The sequence below is a fragment of the Spea bombifrons genome, chromosome 1, assembly GCF_027358695.1.
Source record: "Spea bombifrons isolate aSpeBom1 chromosome 1, aSpeBom1.2.pri, whole genome shotgun sequence".
Classification (NCBI taxonomy): domain Eukaryota; kingdom Metazoa; phylum Chordata; class Amphibia; order Anura; family Pelobatidae; genus Spea; species Spea bombifrons.
The window spans coordinates 46,665,940-46,686,374 of record NC_071087.1 but is presented as its reverse complement, the minus strand read 5'-3'; the positions used below and the strand labels follow the sequence as shown (position 1 = coordinate 46,686,374).

The 20,435-nt window shown below is 39.4% G+C and overlaps 1 protein-coding gene across 1 annotated transcript in view; it reads right to left on the bottom strand.

Annotated features, from left to right (window-relative positions):
* TBCK (TBC1 domain containing kinase) overlaps positions 1-20,435 on the bottom strand; it is a 131,779-nt gene that overhangs the window by 97,280 nt on the left and 14,064 nt on the right. Inside the window, exons 4-20 of the mRNA XM_053461521.1 lie at positions 18,876-18,990; positions 17,611-17,684; positions 17,217-17,358; positions 16,571-16,631; positions 16,209-16,270; positions 15,652-15,713; positions 15,108-15,256; positions 14,851-14,989; positions 14,079-14,178; positions 12,952-13,001; positions 12,483-12,609; positions 11,511-11,609; positions 10,809-10,871; positions 9,970-10,096; positions 9,085-9,135; positions 7,792-7,875; positions 5,763-5,848 (exon numbers count right to left, since the gene is read on the bottom strand). Coding sequence (XP_053317496.1) covers positions 5,763-5,848; positions 7,792-7,875; positions 9,085-9,135; positions 9,970-10,096; positions 10,809-10,871; positions 11,511-11,609; positions 12,483-12,609; positions 12,952-13,001; positions 14,079-14,178; positions 14,851-14,989; positions 15,108-15,256; positions 15,652-15,713; positions 16,209-16,270; positions 16,571-16,631; positions 17,217-17,358; positions 17,611-17,684; positions 18,876-18,990 — 1,591 coding nt within the window. The remainder of the gene's footprint in view (positions 1-5,762; positions 5,849-7,791; positions 7,876-9,084; positions 9,136-9,969; positions 10,097-10,808; positions 10,872-11,510; positions 11,610-12,482; positions 12,610-12,951; positions 13,002-14,078; positions 14,179-14,850; positions 14,990-15,107; positions 15,257-15,651; positions 15,714-16,208; positions 16,271-16,570; positions 16,632-17,216; positions 17,359-17,610; positions 17,685-18,875; positions 18,991-20,435) is intronic.

Sequence of the window (20,435 nt, the reverse complement as noted above, 5' to 3'; positions counted from 1 at the left end):
GCAAACACGTTTTAGATTAATTAGGATCGGATCTGCCTTTGCCGCTGCCTGCTATGCCGCCTGCAGCCACTGCGATACAACATGAATGCGCAGACATCCCCACGGGATAAAACGGCTGTTATCCGCTGCGGTGACTCCAAAGACGTCTGCAGCCAGATCCCCAGGGATTATGAGACGCAGAGCACTCTTAATCTTAGATATATCGCGGCATATCCTACGCTGCTGAGCCAATTCCTCCACATTACGCTCTGGGCTAACTTCGGCTTCCCTTAATATTTCTCGTCTCTCGGTTCCTGCTGCTAGCTCTGTGATTGATTCTCAATGCAATTTCCTTGGCGGTTTCTAATAAGAACCTTTTAATAATTTGACTCTGCCTTGTGAGCTTTTTGATATTGCTAGGGATAAACTAATGGATAAAATAAAAGTAAATAGTTTCTCCACTAATTAACCAGATGTGTCAAAGTATTTCCTCTCCACACATCATAATCAATGACAGAGAGAGAGATACTCATGTGTACATAGGTTGGTTTTTTTATATACATATAATTATGGCTTTATGGCTATTTTATATATGGTTTTCTGGCTACTACCATAAACTGAAATAATAGGACGAAATAATAAGTTATGGTGGGTTAAGGTGATGGAAAACCCTATATATATTTTTTTCCCCCCAGCTATGAACAAGTCCCACTATGTATACAGTAGCACAGGTCTGGACTGGGCAGGACAACTGTGGGTTGTTCGGGACAATTTTAGGCCCACTCCTGGCCTGCTAAGGACTCCCGCAATCCCTTTTACATACATCAATGTACTATATATATATATCTATATCAAATGGAATCTTGCAAATATTTTAATTTCTAAAGAAGATTTTACAAAATAGCATCTTCCTCCTTTCCCAGTGCTTCGCTGGGGAACGTGGCTTTTAACGATGCCAGGACCTAATGGGTTAATGTATCCGCTAGCGTACCATTCATCTTAACCTGGCTTTAAAAACAGAGCCCAGGTCCGAGCTGCCAAATCAAATAAATGGAAAGAATAACGGCAATTTGATGCACACTGTTCTCCCTTTCGAGCAAATGGGCAGGTCAGCGCTCAGCATTCAGGCAGCTTGCGGTTTAGCAGCATTCAGTATTCAGAGGGCTTCTTACTGACCCCGAGCGAATGGAAGGTTGCCAGGAAACGCAATCCTTCCTGCCGCGAGACTCTGCGTTCGGGTGATGAAAGATTAATCAGGGTTTACTGATACAGGATTACGGTTCAAACGCGAAAATCAGGCTCGGGCGCTGTTATCTGCTAGCCGTGACCAGACAGTGGTCATCTTGTTTGAAGAGAAAAATCTCTCTCCTTTAAATTAGTGTATTTTTTTCCCCCGCGGCGACAGGCTGCATCAAACATTCAAAACCGAATTGCTATAACATATGTGCGTTCACATAACTCACAGCCTGAGACGATGCCCCTTGCCTTGGAACTAGAAATATACCGTAAAAGCGAGGAATAATCTTTCACATCACACACACAATCAGCGCCCTCCGCCCCCACCAACACTCCACAAAACGCTTTTCATTTTGGATTCCGAAGTTTTGAGAAAATAATACTAAAAAACGTATCTGCTGGATTTTCTTTTCTTTTTTTAACGCTTTCCAGGAGCACATGGACAGTGATCTCAGGGGATATGGTATTTTGTTTCTAAATGAGAAATAGCTACAGGATCAGCTGTTACAAACAACAAACACCAGGCAGCTGTATCACAGGTGGAAGCCGAAGGAGCTATTTCTTTATAGTAATAATTAGGGCTGCAACTAACGATTATTTAAATAATCGATTAGTTGGCCGATTATTTTGTCGATTAATCGGATAAAAAAATACATTATTTTAAATTGAAGAAAAATTGCAATAAAAAACGTACAATTTACACTTTCATCTCTTTATTGCAATGGCCTCTCTCTACTCACCTTCTTATTTTACTGACATAATAATAAAAGCTAAAAGAACCCAAACACGGTGCTTCTCAAACTAGGTTTTAATACAAAGTTATTAGTAAATATTAATTCATATGTTAACTATTTTTCATATTTAATAAAAACTGAGAAAAAAGCCTTGTTTAAATGTTTTTATTTACCAAACTGCCCCCAGTTATGCACATCTGACCCCCAGCTTGCCACTCTGCCCCCATACATGCCTTATACCTCTTATATGCCAGATTCCACTGTGCCCCCTGATATGCCACTGTGCCCCCTGATATGCCTTATACTCCTTATATGCCAGTGATATGCAACTGAGCCCCCTGATATACCTTTTACCCCCAGATTTGTTTTATGCCCCCCTGATATGCCTAATATCGATGTCTTATACCCCCTATATGCCACTGAGCCCCCTGATATACCTTTTACCCCAGATATGTTTATGCCCCCCTGATATGCCTAATATCCATATGCCTTATACCCCCTATATGCCCTAAAAATTCATAATACCCCCCATACACCACTATAACTCACCCATACACCACTCTGGCTCCTCCCCCTCCCATACACCACTCTGGCTCCTCCCCCTCCCAAACACCACTCTGCCTCCTCCCCCCTCCCATACACCACTCTGCCTCCTCCCCCGCCCATACATCACTTTGGCTCCTCCCCTCCAATGCATCACTTTGCCTCCTCCCCCTCCCATATATACCACTCTACCTCCTCCCCTCCCATACATCACTTTGGCTCCTCCCCCTCCCATACTCCACTCTGCCTCCTCCCATACACCACTCTGGCTCCTCCCCCTCCCATACTCCACTCTGGCTCCTCCCATACTCCACTCTGCCTCCTCCCATACATCACGTTGGCTCCTCCCCCTCCCATACATCACTTTGCCTCCTCCCCCCTCCCATACTCCACTCTGCCTTCTGTGAACCTCCGTTTCTGACAAGACACCAGGGAGCCGGGTAGAGAGGCAGAGTGGCGTATGAGAGGGGGAGGAGCCAGAGTGGTGTATTGGAGGGTGGCTCCCATACACCCCTCTGACTCCTCCCCCTCCCATACACCGCTCTGCCTCTCTACCCGGCTCCGTTACTGAAGGCACTTTCATTGCAGCTTCATAGAAGCCACAGTGTAAGTGAAGGGCAGTAACGGAGTCTGTCTGTGCGATGCAGATGATTCTCTGTCAGCCGGTGGGGGTTTGCATCGCACAGACAGACTCCGTTACTCACTTACACTGAGGCTTCTATGAAGCTGCAGGGAAAGTGCCTGTCAGTAACGGTGCCGGGTAGAGAGGCAGAGTGATGTATGGGAGGGGGGAGGAGGCAGATGGGAGGGGGAGAGAGACGGAAGTGAGAGACCGGCCGACAGTGAGGGGAATCCAGGTCTCCTGCAGCGAAGCGGGGGATCTGGATTCCAGTGTAATAATCCGATCTCTGTTTGAGGTCGGATTATATAAGGAGAGGAGTTTTTCAGAGCATTTGCTCTGAAAAAAACCTCTTTTTATAATCGATAAAAATTGATCCGATTAATCGATGATGAAATTCGTTGACAACGATTTTCATTATCGATTATTATCGATTTTATCGATTAGTTGTTTCAGCCCTAGTAATAATAAAAAATAAACAATTTTCATTTGTTAAAATTATTAGTACTATTGATCTCTGAGTTGATCATCTGCAATGGCTTCCACAACTTCACTCATTAGGAGGGAAGAGAGAAGAAATGTAAAAAATACCCATCGAGGGGAGGGGAGTCTACTATTAGGAGACCAGACTGATCTTTCCTTTAAGGGACTGGCCAAGAGATCCCCATTTTAGTGGGTACGGGAATTATGTCAGATCCTGAATGTGAAATTGACACCAACGTTTAGGAAGCATTAAAAGTGAGGGTAAGTCCTTTGCAGATTGTGGACATATACGGCCAATGGGTAAGCATGTACAAGTTTAGAAAAAATAGTTTGGAATAATAAGATGCCATACTATACATTTCCACTTCCAAAGACTGTACATTCTAACACTATAAACGCCTAGGATCCTTCAGGTTTCATGATCTTGAGAGCGTGTTCTTAGGACCCAATTGTCTCCTTTCTCTGGTATATCACAGTTGAAACCCCTGCTTATAAAAGGTGACTTCATTTGTCACATTCTTACCTAATTACTAGTAATGGTTTCCATAAGGACGTCTTTGAACCATTTGTTTGCCACCATCAGAGAATCACTAAAACAGAATACTTCTGATGGGTTGTTTAAATGTTATATTGAAAAATCTCAGGGTCACCTCATATGGATCCCAGGTATGCTTATTAGAATTATAATGCCTTAGAATTATGTCTTTATACCAATAAGGCAACAGAGAAATGGGCTATGTCAAATGCCCATTTTTATAAATAAAAGACAACACTATTTTATGCTTGATGATTTAGCACCAATCCACAAAATGGGCTTGTTGTCCGGATACATTAGATGCCCATCACTGTGTTACACAGCCACCAAGAAATGCAGATGGGGAAAGCCCATATATGGCAAAAAAAAAAATTTAAAATGGTTCAAACGGACTGGCCCTGCTCACGGTGCAGCACGGTGTGTGCGAGCCGGCCGTCTAATAAAATGAAAGCGGCCAGCGTGCACACGCGGCAGTCTTACCACCTCACCTCGCGGCCGCACTACGTGAACGTTGGTCTGCCAGCCGGTGGGCCAGTCCGTGGGCCGACAGACCAACGTTCATGTGGTGCGGCCGTGAGGTGAGGTGGTAAGACCGCCGTGTGTGCACACTGGCCGCTTTCATTTTATTAGACGGCGGGCTTGCACACACCGTGCTGCACCGTGAGCAGGGCCAGTCCGACCTTGCTCTCACGCGGGCCACACATTGAAGCCCAGCAGGCCGCAGGTTGGATGCCCCTGACCTAGGCACCAGGACGAAATCCTCAGTCACCATGGCGACCTGGCGCCTGGGATTTGTCGAGCCCTGCTTTATGAATACACATTCCAAATAACTTGCAGTATAAAGCGGGTTTAACATTTTTTAACTATTTTTACTAGTGACCTTGAAATATAAGGCTCCTAACGATTGTCAAAAGAAGGCAGAGGATCGTACTACAACCATATGTACAACAATGCCCTACTCCTCTATGAAAATGTATTATACAGAACGACAAAGGAATTTAAGGTATTGTTTTGGAAGAGTCATTGCTTAAAATATAGCATGGCACTGGGCCGGGTATACCAGAGTCTCCATAAGAAAACTAGCCAAAATTGTCAGTTTGCAAACGCAACACAAAAGTTTTCTCTGTTGACACAAAGTTTATGGGACATCTGCATTTGTGTATTTTCCAAGTTTTCCTCTCTAGGACAGAAAACCCCTCTTTGCACCCAAATGCCGCTGCCCCGCTTTCCTTTGCTAATGACCCTAATTACTAGAAGCTCAGAGTGCTTGGTGGCTACATAAAAAATATAAAGCCCTGTCCCTGATCATACCTCCTAAGTATCCCTTTAGCTATCTACTGTAATTATCTTTAAATGATGCGAGGTATGAAAGTATGAAATAAGAAACATAATATGAACATGGAAACATGCCATTCCGTACTAGTTTAATGCATAGAATGGTAATTGGTCCCTGTGGTAGGTTTTTGCTGAAACAAATGCAAACAATTCTGTGAAAACTGTAAAGTTGTATCCAGTTGTAATTTCCCTACTTTGACCGTCCAGAAGCCTTGCCAAGCTGGAAATTCTGAATGCACCCCTCTCGCTTGTCCTTTTAACGCCATTAAACCCATTTACAATTGCCTCGGGTACTCACGTCTGGAATAAAGCCAATCTCGTTGAGATGGTTGCTCAGTTCTGGGTCATGAAATGCAATCATCTGGGAGAAGACGGTCAGATACTCTGAAATAACAGCAACGTTACAGACAACTGTGATCAAAGAGGAATTATAAATGTTCCGCTGGTCAGGTTGGGGTACGCCTGTGGTCCGTATTACCAAAATGCTAGGCTATATTATAGTATATCTTTTTTATAGGGTAACAACACCTGTGTTCCATCACATCTTTTAATCATTCTTTTCCTAGTTTTGCCCCAATTAATTATTGATTATAACCCTTTATTTTGATATTACCAAAAGATTCGAGGAGATCTCACGTACGATAAGGTTATGCATACAAATGACATTTAGAAACTGGAGGTGGGGAGATGCCAGGAAAAAGAAGAAAAATATATTATATTCAAACTTTTTGAAATCATAAAATTTCATGCATTCATAATTGCAAAAAAAAGACACGTGGCCCAAAAATTCTTCCTTTACCTCTTTCTTTGTATTGTTTTTTGAATTTAATGGTGATGTTATTTTTTCATGCATTATTATGGAACTAAACCGTGCCAGTTCTAAAGGACAGTACATACAGCCTATGAACGGTTGTTGGATTGTTCGTATACTGATCCCAGTTACATAGCATTTGATGACTATCGGCCCATCCAGAACTGAATCAATCCTTGGTCTTGTTTTAGATTCAAGGTAGCCATATGCCTAGCCCATGTAATCTCATTGTATTAAGCTCTGCGACTCCTGCTGGGATTCTCTCGCAGTAAAGTAAGCCTGACCCCTCTTGTTTTAGAATTATTTTTCTAACATTCCTCCTTTTTTAATTCAACTTTCCTCCTGTACTTTGTTAAATCCTTTCGGTATTTAAATGCTTCTTATCACATACCCTTTGTCTCTCCTCCAAGATACGCTAATTGAGATCCCTTAGCCCAGGGGTGTCCAACCTGCAGCCCTTCAGCTGCTGAAGGACTACATCTCCCATAATGCTCTTTCAGCTTAGTGGCTGGCAGAGGAGTATGGGAGATGTAGTCCTGCAACAGCTGGAGGGCCGCAGATTGGACATCATTGCCTTAGCCTGTCCTTGATAAACTGTGCGTTACTCCAAGTGCAGGACAGACGACGAGCTAGAACTGAAGAAGTACACTTTAACACACCAACAAGGAAGCCAAAGCTATGTAAATTTGGTCACGGTTTCCCACCCTGTTATTTCTGTTGTTATTCTTGGTAAAGAAAGCACTGGCCGTATGTTTATATTACAAAGGGAAATAGTTCTGCATTTTGTACTATTTCCAGGCAATTAGCAGTCTCGGTCTGAAATAAATAATGGTTCTAAGCAACCTCTGTCAAAGTCGCAGGATTAAAGTGCACTTAAGCTTTTTCCACGCTCCCTCGGCAGAGCAGAGATAACAGTCTGCACATGGATTTACATTAAGTCAATGAACAGTGAAATGGTGCTGCTTGGACCTCAGGGTTAATTACAACAATTATAACAAGCAGCCGTGTCATTCAACAAGCCTCGGACGGGGTTGTCAAAATATAAAAAGCCACATGCCAGACACCGCACAATAAACGGTATGGAAAGTTTTTGAGCACGCTTACTCTTTTGTGTATAAGCAGATTTGATCAATAAGATGCTTTTATTGGCTAGATGAAGTACATTAGATTGCAAGCTTTTCCGGTTGTATAGGTTTGATTTAGTCTGTATCGGAACCCTAACAAAGCATATTAGAGAAAAAGCACTGTCTTTCTAAGGAATTCATTCTGGACTACGTTTGGAGGAAATGGTCTTTAGTTGGTATTTAGTTGTAATGCACTTTATTGCACATATTCTATGGAGAGCAGGTAAGATTTAAGCAAACCTCAATACTACATGAATCAACGACAGCGTAATTAATTAAGGAAAGATCCTTGGGGCAGGCGGCAAAACACACATTTTAAGACTTTAGACAGGAATATCAATGCGCTAAAGTTGAAACCAATGCTTCGTAACAGATCTGAAGATACAACGTACCTTGAATGACGTGGGAATTGTCTTTCAAGAAGAAATTATACAGGTATTTGGGTATAAACGCGGACATGCACGCATACGCTAGGGCTGAAAAGAGAAAAGTATTAACATATGAAAAGCGCAACTTTTTTAATTATAGAGAATCGTGAAAAAGATGCGTTTTACGCAAGTAAATGGTAGGCAACCTGTAATTTTAAACATGGTTTTTTTAAAGTAATGTTAAGGTTTAATCACATAATAGCAACACAGAAAGATATTTTTTTCATTTATAATTGCATCGACCTATCGGTGCCTGCGTTTGTGTCACATGACATTTAAGCAATACATGAGAAATTATCGATGAAGTCAAATTTGACATGACTAAAGTATTCTTTCCGGGAAGGGTTTGCGCATCAGACTAGGGCGAGGAGGTACGGTGGTCCTTTTAGGCCTCCTGTGGGACATTAACAATTTCATGGCAGTTTGTATTTATGGGTGTTATCATACATAAATAATTTGAGAGTTCTTTTTTTTTTATTTATTTATTATTCTACTTTTGCCAAAATAAGTACTTGAAATATTTAAAGGTTTGCAAAGAACTTTCCAGTATATGAATTCTGCACAATCACTAAAATGTGACTGGATTTTCTGAAATACAGAAATGTAACCATATAAACAATACCTGAAAATGTTATATGTGCAGGGTTATGGGGGAGCTCACGTTAATGGTACAGAATGCATATACTTTACTACTGATGGTTGCACTGTTTTGCCTTTATACATCTATCGCCTGGAATGCTATAGAATCCATGGGCAAAATATTTACATTATGTTGGTGTACTATGCAATCACTACACGTATAGTTTAAATAATTGTAGTAGATGGCTTAGGGGTGTGGGAGTTGCACTGCAAAGAATAACACATGTTCCAACAGAGAACACAATGATTCTCCAGCAAACCTCCTCATTAACAGCATACACAGAGATAATCAGGCTCATACTTCAGGAGATCTAACAATAAGCATTCCGCTCAGTAATAAGATAAGTGCTTTCAACCATCAAATACAATTCACCATACTTAGAGGGTGTTTAAAGAGGTGGATTAGGAGTTAGTGAGAGCGGCAGCTACCAACGCAGCATGATGACGCTCCTTCAGCCTGGGTGGCCTTGGTACCACTTGGTTGAGGAAGCAGAACGTCGAACGTAGGGAGGGCGGTATTGGCACACAAGAACACGGCAATTTATCTAGTTGTGTAAATAGAATGCGGGTAATGTTCCCTTTATATACAAACTGTAATCGACAGAAAAAACAATTTACCTTCATTGTTAAAATTCAGATAGAGGAAAGGCGCACATAAGGAATCCAAACCTAGAGACGACAAGACACACATTCTTAAAAAGAGGTTTAGCTTCAGAAGTACTTTCAGTAGCGGTGTTGGTTGGGCTTAGTATGACTAGAAATGGTAAGCATATTGTTTGCATGTGGTTTAGGACAGCAACACAGCTTCAGTATGGATTTTTGGCACTACAACCCATGTGATTATCTATATTTGCATTTCAAAACATCTTTGTTGCTAGTGTTGGCTGGATGTAGCGATAAGATTAGAAACCATGGCTTTAACCAAACATGGCTATGTTGTTAGAGAATCTGCAAGTAGAATACAACAGCAATAGTCACTATGGTTTAGATGCAGGGCAAGAGGACACGAGTCCTTAGGAGCAGCACAACACACAATATAGCAATGCACTTTGGTCCTCAACACAGGACACAATTCAGAAAGCTTAGAAAACGGATATATATTTTACTATAGAACTGTAATATTAAACAAAAAAATATTTGTATCAGTCTGGATTGTATCAATCATGTGGCTCGGTCCATCTCTACTAATCCAGTACTAAAGGTCCTGAAGATTATAATAGTGAAACTTTCTTTCTTCCTAGCATTGAAAGACGGAGATCTGATCTACTCTACTGTTACGGGTATTACATCTGATGTAAAACAGTAATTGAATCCAACATGGAAAATATTTGTTCTTTCTTTACGTCATTCTCTGTTCAGGTCAGAAGCAGAGACAGGACATTTCAAGCAGTGTTTCCTAGTATTTTTGGGTTAATGCTGCAAAGTGAATAGAAAAGTGAAAATGCAAAACAAACAATTTGTAGGAAACATCTGCAAGGTATTTGGGACAAATTATGTTATTACCTTGCCAGTATACTAGGTCAGGGTGTGAAACCACCCAGGCCTTCAACACCCTTCGGAACTTTGCGTGTCCCTCTGGCGATGAGAGTAGTTCGTCATACTGATGGCACCGTGGGATATCAACTTCAATCTATAAAGGGAAAAAAATAAGTAGAAAAATCAGTATGTTCTCTAACAGTGAATAAGAAAACAGTGATGCTTTTAACATGTTGTGTTAGACAATTTCCAGTAATCATACATATTTTATTTTATTTTTGAAGGTACATCATCGACTAACTTAAGCATTTCTCATAGACACCAGGGCATTTTACTGCATGCAATTAGTGGCATGCAATTAGTGACATGCACTCTGCATTTTCCAACACTTCCTGGACATGCACAGAACATATTTTAGATGATATACATGCAAGTTGAGCTTTACTTGAAATTAATAAAGTTTAACTTGCATACTTAAGTATGCTTCGTTGACAACAGATGCCATACGAGGGCAGTTGCTACTAGGGCATGTCTCAAATGGTCTGGGTCGCATTCTGTTCCACATCTGTAACCAGTGCCATGCTGGGCTGAGAGAGACCTGTGTGCCCCTAAGCATCCCATGTGGACAGACAATGATGCCATGACAGCATACGTTAGTGCTATTACTGAGTGCAGAGAAAGCAAAGACAAATCTATATTTCTGTGGATCCCTCTCCCTAGTACGACGCAAGGGGCAACAGTAGTATTTGTGAAGTTTGGGGATTCATCCACAGTGTACGCAGGTAACTCAATTGCTTTGGCCAACCAGTGATTACAAAGTTTTTGTCAAATGGGGGAAAAAAAGCTAACAAACAAAAGAAAACTACCTGACGGTCAGTAGGTATCGGAGTGTCCTTATCAGTAGCATCATATTTTTCCTGAATGGCGCCCTAGAAATAAAATAAATACTGGAAACTGGATTTGTTAAAAACATACACAGACAGTAATGGCTGATATGAACCATTCGGCCAACTAGTCTGTCCAACCTCTGAATACTTAGTCCCTGGCCTTATTTTATATCTACCGTAGCCTTATGCATATCCCATGCTTGCTTAAACTCCTTCACTGTGCCATTAGGCTTCTCCCTCCAGGAACATCAACCCTGTTGCAAAATGTTGTGTCGTCAGCAAAAAGACATCAAGACTTTCTGCAGTATCACTAATAAAATATTAAAGAGAATGGGTCCAGGTACAGATCACTGAGATATCCCGCTGGTAACAAGACCTTGCTCTGAATATACTCAATTGACTACAATCCTCTGTCTGTCACTCAGCCACTGCCTAATCCATTCAACAACATTAGGATCTAAACCCAGAGATTGCAGTTTGATGATGTCTTCTATGTGGGGCCAAGTCAAAAGCCTTACTGAAATCTAGATAAGCAATGTCTACCCTGATCAATTATTTTAGTCACCCCAAAAAATCAATAAGATTAGTTTGGCATGATCCTTCTGACGTAAACCCATATCATAAGTAGCATTTAGCACACTACAAATCATTTGACTTGCTCACTGCATGGAATACACTTACCTCCACACCTAGGAGTGCCGCCCAAGTCAGACCCCTCAAAAGCGGCGGGATGTCTACTCGAGCTTCTTTCCAAATGAGATTTTTTTTGTATGGATAAGCCTAAACAGAAAAAGCATACACACGCAAAACAGAAGACTAGGTTAACATATAATTAAAGCAACTGTCACCTCCATGTTCTTATTACTCAAACTCTCATTATTCAAATGCCTCCGATACTGTCAAGTATGTCAGAGTGGGGTCTCAGTTCAACAAGGACAGGTGTACCCTCTCATTTAAACATGGTATTTTACATTTTCACCAACCCATTCAGCAGGCTACTACACTCGCTAATGTATATTATTATTACTCTTATACAAGCAGGTTCACTTTTTTCACAGTAGCTTTAATTATATGATTATAAGCGTGTGTGTGTGTGTGTAACAATATCATAAAGCAGGTTCACTTTTTTCACAGTAGCTTTAATTATATGATTATAAGCGTGTGCGTGTGTGTGTGTGTGTGTGTAAAACAATATCATAAAGCAGGTTCACTATTTTCACAGCAGCTTTAATTATATGATTATAAGCGTGTGTGTGTGTGTGTAACAATATCATATAGCAGGTTCACTTTTTCACAGCAGCTTTAATTATATGATTATAAGCGTGTGTGTGTGTGTGTGTAACAATATCATAAAGCAGGTTCACTTTTTTGAGGTAAGACAGTAGCTTTAATTATATGATTATAATTGTACATAAATATATACATTTGTAATGATAACTATCTCATTTATTAATCATGCTTAAACCATCTGTTCCTGGTAGCTTAATACCTGATAACTGGATAAGATAACTATTTAATAGAAAAACCAAACTCGTGCATTATGACACAGACTGAATGAAGATGTCACGCTTTTTTTTCCCTTTCTTTCTTATTCATGTACATGACACTGTGCTTAAGTACGAGAATAATATAATTGAGGTTGGTAGATCTTACTTTTAGCAGCCTATCGAACAAAACAATCCTGTTTAGTTGGTATTCTGTGTCTCTCTCGCGAATGATCAAAGGCAGCGTTGAGGTAGACAGTTCACTGTTACTGCCTGAATGAGGGACGCTGGGCTGGCTGAAAGGTAATTACAGAAACAGTTAGAAACTTTACCAGACTGCATCCCATCAACCCAAGGATCTGATGGGTTCAGCTTTTCATATAGTTAACCAGTCACAAAAACCATAAGTGGCATCTGGTACTGTTGTCACTTCCTGTCTGATTGGCATCTTAAAGGATTACTGGACTGTGTATGTCTAAATACTTTAGAAGTCTAATATTTTATACAATATTGCTGTGATTATTTTATGAAAGAAAAAAAAACTATTTTGGGCATCCTTCAGCGGCACCTCACCTTTAATGACCGGCTGCAACCAGTCAAATAGATTGATCAAGTAAAGTCAGAAAATCGTTACTCACTCATCTCCCAATAATGGATAAAAGGCTTCTCCTGGAACATCTTTTAATCTCTAAGGAATACACATAAGACAAAATAAGATGTAAATGTGTGCATTTAAAAACTGCCTCTATGTACGGATAGGATTGGCCTAGTGGCAAGAATATGCAGTTCCACTTTAAAGGAATTAACTATTTCTGTGCCAGTTGAGTTAAAGACGATTAAAGTTCGCTTTCAGGAAAGGGTATTAATTGCCCTCAAAAAATCTTTATTGCTTACACAAAGTATTTGGTTTTTCGTTTAAAGCTTTATAAAATGCTTCAAGCACAGCACTGAATTCCAAGAAATGATATAGCACCAAATCAGCTTCTATACATTAAGTAAGACTCACAGATACATAAGGAATTACCTCTGCAAGAAACAAGCGTGATAATCAGGCACTTAAAATGTACTAATTACAAAGATCCTATGATTTATGGAACAAACCGTTTACTATTGGTCTGCTTTCTTGAACTAGAAATAAACAGTTGGCAAGTTTCCCAGTAATTTATTAATAAATTGGTAAGCATCCAAGAATGAATAAGGCAATGTGGCTTCAGATAAGCCTTCCTAAAGTACATTTTAAAGGGACACTCAGCTGTCACATGCATTTACGGTTACATTTCCCAACAAACAATTCCAAATGTAAGAGCGTATGAAATGCCGAATTGCTTTGTGATGATCTGCTCAAATGTAAGGAAACTTTTTTATTAACAATTTTATAAATCAAATGAAGCAATTGGTGCTTATGGATCGTTACGTATTTAAAGGAAACTGCCAACAAATGTATTTTAAACAAAGATCTGAGGTACGATTTAAGACAGCTCAAGATCTAGTTCAGGCAAGGATGTCAGATTGAATGTTCAGGCATAAACAGGATTTTACTATGTTCCAGACATCAAAGCTTGGGATAAATGCTAAATATTTATGCTTGGTGAGTAGGCAGTAGATAAAATTTAGCTTTTGCTGTAGCCAGCACCCTAATACACTTTCATTTTCTTCGCAATGATCTGGATTCAAAGGCAAAATTCTATTTTCCCTTTTGTGTTGAACCTTTGCGTTTATGGCAGAGATATTTTCACAGAAACGAATACACAAAAAGTGCGCTTACATTTCGTAGCTGACAGAGTGACAAAGTAACAGTGGTGTCATCCAAGAGGGAGCTTCTGTCTCTTCCTTGGCCAAAGCTTTCACCATCTTCTAAAAGAAGGCTTCAAAGACAAGAAATGCAGTATCTAGCATGACATTATGAATATCTTCCCAAAATCTCTAAAGTAGGAGAAAAGTTCCCTGTGGAACTAAATATAATATACTCAAGAAAGGACACCAGCAGGAAAATGTTAGGACCTGTGGCCCCCGGGCTCCTGGACTCTGTCAAACTCTTGCCTATAATACAATGTCCCCATCAACGTAGATCTATCAGCTTATAGAAGTGTAAGTTTGTGCTCGTGAAGAAGTAATGGTAGTGGCTGTTCTTTTAAATCTATGTACAATGCATTTTGGATTATAAACAGATAACACTGCCAAACACAATACTATATTTAAAACAAATAACATCAGATTGAAAGCATTTTCAAAAAAGTTCTAACCACAGGACCCACATTACTATATTAGTGTTATGATCAGTATTTTTTGTGTACTGATCATGGTGTGAGTTATCGATGTTATAGTATATCTTCACTGTCATGTACACCAGCAGGATATAATGAACTAGAATCCTGTAGCCATACCGTGTATTAGTAACTGCTTTGACTAAATTGTTTGATAAGACAGCTGCTGTTTAGTTAGTAAGATGTACAAAGTCTGTATTAAGCTTATGTGTATGACCTCCCAATGCACGTGTTTTCTGAGCATCTCTGAGCAGATAAAGGTTTCTTTCTCACTTGGGTAAAGTGCAGATGGGCGGTTTTGATCGAATAATTCCTTTACTGATGAGCTCTCTTTCTAGGTCCCCTCCTGCCAGACACCACAGATGGTACACTTCCTCAATTGACCGTTCCGCAAGAAATTCACTGTCCACATCTGAAAAAGCATCATGGCACAGAAGCTATTTGTTTTGCACTTATGTTAAAGAAAAACATGGATCAGTTATAGTAAACTTTAAGCGCTTCATGTTCCGCAGGTGACCTAGTGGCCGTACCTTTACACAAGAGACTGATGTCTTCAGGCAGGATTAGATCAGCACACCTCAGAGTAGATGAGAAAAGACTGGCAGGCTTGCGGTAGGGCACATACATGGGAGACACTTCACTGAACACACTGTCTCGGAGCAAGTCAGCAGCTGTGGGCCTATCCAAGATAACAGCGTATTAGCTTTAACACAAATACAGCTATGACAGCGGGGGCAGTGGGACCTTCCAACACTAGATGTCTTCTCCTGCAGATATCAGACCCACCACTATACTCATCTGTCATGGGTGGATGCAGCAAACCATACATTCACAAATACACACACTTTTCACATTTAAGCCAGCTGTTTGTGAATAACCATCAATTTATGATATGATGTAAGCTTGCAAGCAAAGCTCTCTCCACCTAATGTATCGGTTTGTCTTAGTCTGTCAATTCTAGTCTTGTCATACCCCTTGAATATATGTATTGTGAGAAGCACTGCTTAAATTGTTGGCGCTATATATATATGATAATAATAATATCCTGTATTTAATGTTCAGTTGTTACCCTACCTTTTTGATGGATTGAATGTAAGGCATTTTCTCAATAAGGTTAAGACAGCTTCAGGGAGAGCCTGCAGAAGACAGCGGAACATTTTGTAGCATTATTTAAATAAACATACAAACATCCTCATCTAGTAAATCTTAGTAAAACACTAACCCTGTTTGCATACAGTCACATATACTAGGCCTTATTAAGCTTGAGCGAAGAGGAACAGTCTATAATGGTGAAAACAATGCATTATGCGCTGGGTTCATCTCACGCATCACTGGTTTAATCTCAAATTACTTTCACAGACTAGAATTTATTAGGAGACAAGATGATTCACTTATGTTAGAACGGAAACCACTAATCCAAGCCATCTAAAGAAACAGTTAGTTTAAGGTGTTTAAACAAATGACATGTGTCTGAAAACTAATGAAATAGTTGTGGGGAATTTCGTGTCTAGGGTGTTAGAGACTAACCTTACCTTTAAAAGAACAGCTACTTCAGAGAAATTCTAGAAACGATCATCCTTTAAAGCGGATATCATCAGCATTGAGGATAAACCACAGAACTTTTCACGCACCTTTATAATGTCCACACATCCATGCTCTTCACCAAGCACCATCACAATGTCATCCACGCAGCCTAAGGGAGCCGAAAAGGAAGAACAAGAGCTGCGATTATATTTGCAAGATTTTCAAAAGTGGAAAAGCTGGATGTAAATGTAACAAGCCATGTAACATTAATTATTTAAATCGAAAAAAGTAAAAATTCTCTGTTACTACTTTTATACATTATTATCAGAGCACTCAAGTTACTTGTCAGGTTTCAGTCCTCGGTGTGGAAGGGGAGGTCATGGAGAAGGATGATCAGATTGCTACATTGAAAGGTTTGTAAGACCAGTGTCTCATGTAGAGGTTGGGAGGCAAACTACGTTTTACATACCTAATGTAAGTATTAGTTTTAACTTCTCAGATATGTCCAGACTCTGGAATAACTTTCTTCCCTGTGAAATGGAGAAATCCATAATTACACATTCATTGACAATAATTCATCCACATATGAAACAACTAATACAAGCATACAGTATATTTACAAAAGGGAAAAAAAAAATCTAAGTAATACTTGCAATGCTCCCAGCCAATGTGACCTTTCACCTAAACTAATAATAATAATAATAATAATAATAGTAGTAGTAGCACGTTTCCCATATGAGAATGGTTGATTTGTTCTTTTATACGCACAGGACGGAATATATAAAGCCTACAAAACTCATCAAGCAGTGGACACAATTAATAAATCTGGTGACATGGCGCTGAATGAATAACACTACAATAAATTAGATCACGTGCATAACACTCGAAGGGAAGGGAAGCATGAATGGATTTTTACATGAAAGATTTGTTGTTCCCTTGGGTTTTTCAAACTTTACTCTTTGTTTCTATGGAATACAAATAAATATTACGTATTTAAGACAAAACCTTGTGGCTGAAAGCATGGATTGTGAAGGCAATGTGGTTGTTATATATATATATACACACACATATATACACACACATACACAATACATGCTGATTCTTTGCGTACATACCACACACAGCTCAAATAATATGATACCCAAGGACCAAACATCTGACTTGGGACCTGATGGAAGAGGTCTGTCATGCTGAGTTGGGTCTGCTGGCTTCAAAATTCCTTTAGCAATCACCTCTGGCGCCAGGTAAGAAGGGTATCTAAAACAGGGAAAAGAACAGTTATTTTTACGATGATACATTTTTTTTTTATCATATATATAAAATATAAAGGAAAATTAGATGAGATATACCCATGCATATATTAAAAACACACAATGTATTTTAATCAATTACACGTGTGCAATAGAAGCAGTGCCATCTCCAGAGGCAGCATGTACTGCCGTTGGACATGGATTATTCTGCCACCTGCTGTTCATTCTCAATAACACAGAATAAGGGAAGTTTTCTTACCCAATTGGAAAATCAACATCTGCTCCATGATCGGTTATATGATAAAGGCCAAATTTAGCCAATTTGACATGACCCTAAAGTAAACAGAAGCATGAATTATGACTACAGATAAAAAGAAATCTGTGTTCGCATGGGGGCAAAGTCATCATAGTGGAAGTGGCTTTCTGTCCTGGAAGGAGAGCGGGACTTATAGCCCACACAGCCCACCTCCCAATCACTGTACATGCAAAACATTTGGGCGAATCCTTTTTAGTCCATATGCACGGATCTAACAAACATCCCACAAATATGGCTGAGCTGAAACAGTTTAATAAAGAGGAACTGTTCAAAAGTCCTCCTATCCGTTAAGGTTACTGCTGCCAAAAGAAGGAAAACCAGTTATTATCCATAGGATCACATACTATTTCCACCCTTTAAGGTTAAACGGTGTGTTCAGTAAGGTCATAAAAACATATAATTATTTGTGTGCTTTAGTTGAAGCAGAAATCCAGGCAATTCCAAATGATTTACATACTTTTTCCTGCAACACTATATATGTGTGGCTGGCTACACCGTCTCCCTCTTAGACAATCCCTCTTGATTGTCTTGGGCATGATCCGACACTACATGACAGCATCTCAAACGGTAACATTTAAAAAGCCAGCTTCAAAAAATAAAACTAACTCATAATTATTCAAAGTTACTATAGATAAAAACATATTTATATGGTTTATATATACGGAAATGGAACAAATTAAGACTACATGAGCTTAAGCAGATGTTGCATTTTAGCCACACAAATTGCTTTTTTATGGATGAACATTTAAGGTCATTAACTTTATACTATTCAATCATGTTACTAATTTACAATGTTCATTTATTTTTAACATCTGCTGAAGCAGAGTTTATTGAAGCATGAAAAGTGTGCATTCCAAAGAAACATACTTGAATTTGTGTGCTTTATTAAGTTTTAGTTTAGATATTTCCATTTCTTTTTTCCTAACATTCCACTGAAACAAATGCTATGAAAAAAAGAAGCGTTACAAATGTTGGAAGCCTCGCAGAAGATATCTGCAAGGAACATAGAAGGCCAGAATAAAAGTAAATAAATATATTCGCTCAGTTTTTAACCATTTTGGAGATTTATTGTTGTAAATTTCAAAAAAAAAACAAAAAACACCACCATGAAAAAAGGAGACAACTTCTCTTAAAACCGTTAACAGTTCTTATGTGTAGGTTGAATTTTTATTTCCCTCAATTTATTTATTTGCTTTGTACATTCTTACCTCTCCATCCGAAAGGATATTGTGAGGGGCAAGAGCCCTGTGGACCATTCGGTGACGGTTCATGTATTCTAAACCCTGCAAGACTTCAAAGGCAAGGTGCAGAGTCTTTGATGGGCTAAAAGAAAATAAAGGATCAAATTGTTTATCCCAACATCAGCGTTCCCTTTCAGTTACGGAGTAGTTTTATTTATTTTTCTCTCCTAAAGGAATGGTATTTGCCTGATACTACTGTAGATGGGCTGCCAGATATCCTATGTAAATATGATTGCATTTGATAACCACCATTTAACAAGTAAAGCATTCTTTTTGATACACTTGCCATTGGAATCGATAATAATCTTATCTTGGCTACCAACAGCAAGGTATTAAGTTCCTCCAAGCTAGCCATTAGTGTCCTACAGTGCATACAAATGCACACTGCATAATGGCTACCTAGGAGGAACTTCTCAAATTTATGCTCTCTTTTACTATTACAGAGGAGAAATCTTTGACTTATCAGTTTGATTCCTCCACAAAGGCAGCCCAGAACCAAAACGCAAGACAAGTTTCCTCTGCACGAGGGAGCCAACACCACCACGCGTATGTTTCGGCCTTCATGGGCCTCCTCAGTGGGGTCTAGTTCCTCTAGGTACAACAGAGCAAGGAGGTCTACGTCTGAACTCACCTTTCCAATTGGTGTGTACCCCGAGAGATTCACAAGGGATGAAATGCCATACAAAAAAGGTTTGAGGTTAACTCACAGAGGATGGACAGCGACTTAATAGCCTCTGCTATGGTTCATCGCTGCTCGGGAACATCTCAAATTCTTGCTCCCTCAATTGCTGATCTCAAACCTTTTTGTATGTTACCTTTAGACTATTAGGCTTCTCTTGGATTACTTTGTTAGATCTTACTATACTTTGAAAATATCCACTTGAAACAACGTGGCAATCCAGGTTTCATATACTAATATAATATAATATAATAATATGTTTAAGTATTCTGGGTATGTTAATCAATATTATGCGTGAATTCAGCAACCTGGTTGTGGTTGCCAATAGATCATTCAAGCTCTCAATGATGAGTACAGAAATACAGAAAAAAGATCGCAGCACATGGAAACAAAACATGTCATTTTCAAAAACAAACTCATGGTGGCAGCAGCCCTCCAGGAATAATAACCAGAGAAGAATACAATGCTAACGTTGGGTATTAGATATTTCTTATTCACCTTCTTGAAAACAAACGAGCATCAGGAATGCTATTTATCCTTTATCCTTGATTTCATTGATTATCCCAACGTTCCAGAAGAAATGCTGCTGCTGGGATTGTGACGACGGGCATCTCAAACTAAATAAGTTTTAGGATGTATAAGAAAAACAAAATGCATACTAATATGCATAATAACATGTACATTAAGTTCATCCATATGGCCTTGTCAGTTGACACACTTTTGCTTGTCCCATTATAACCATGGGAGCTTGTTTGCCATTTCTATGATATGTTTGATTATGACTCCTGTTGTTCTGTTTAATCATATATGGTTGTTTCTCCGGACGAGTAAGGCTTCTGTTTGAAATC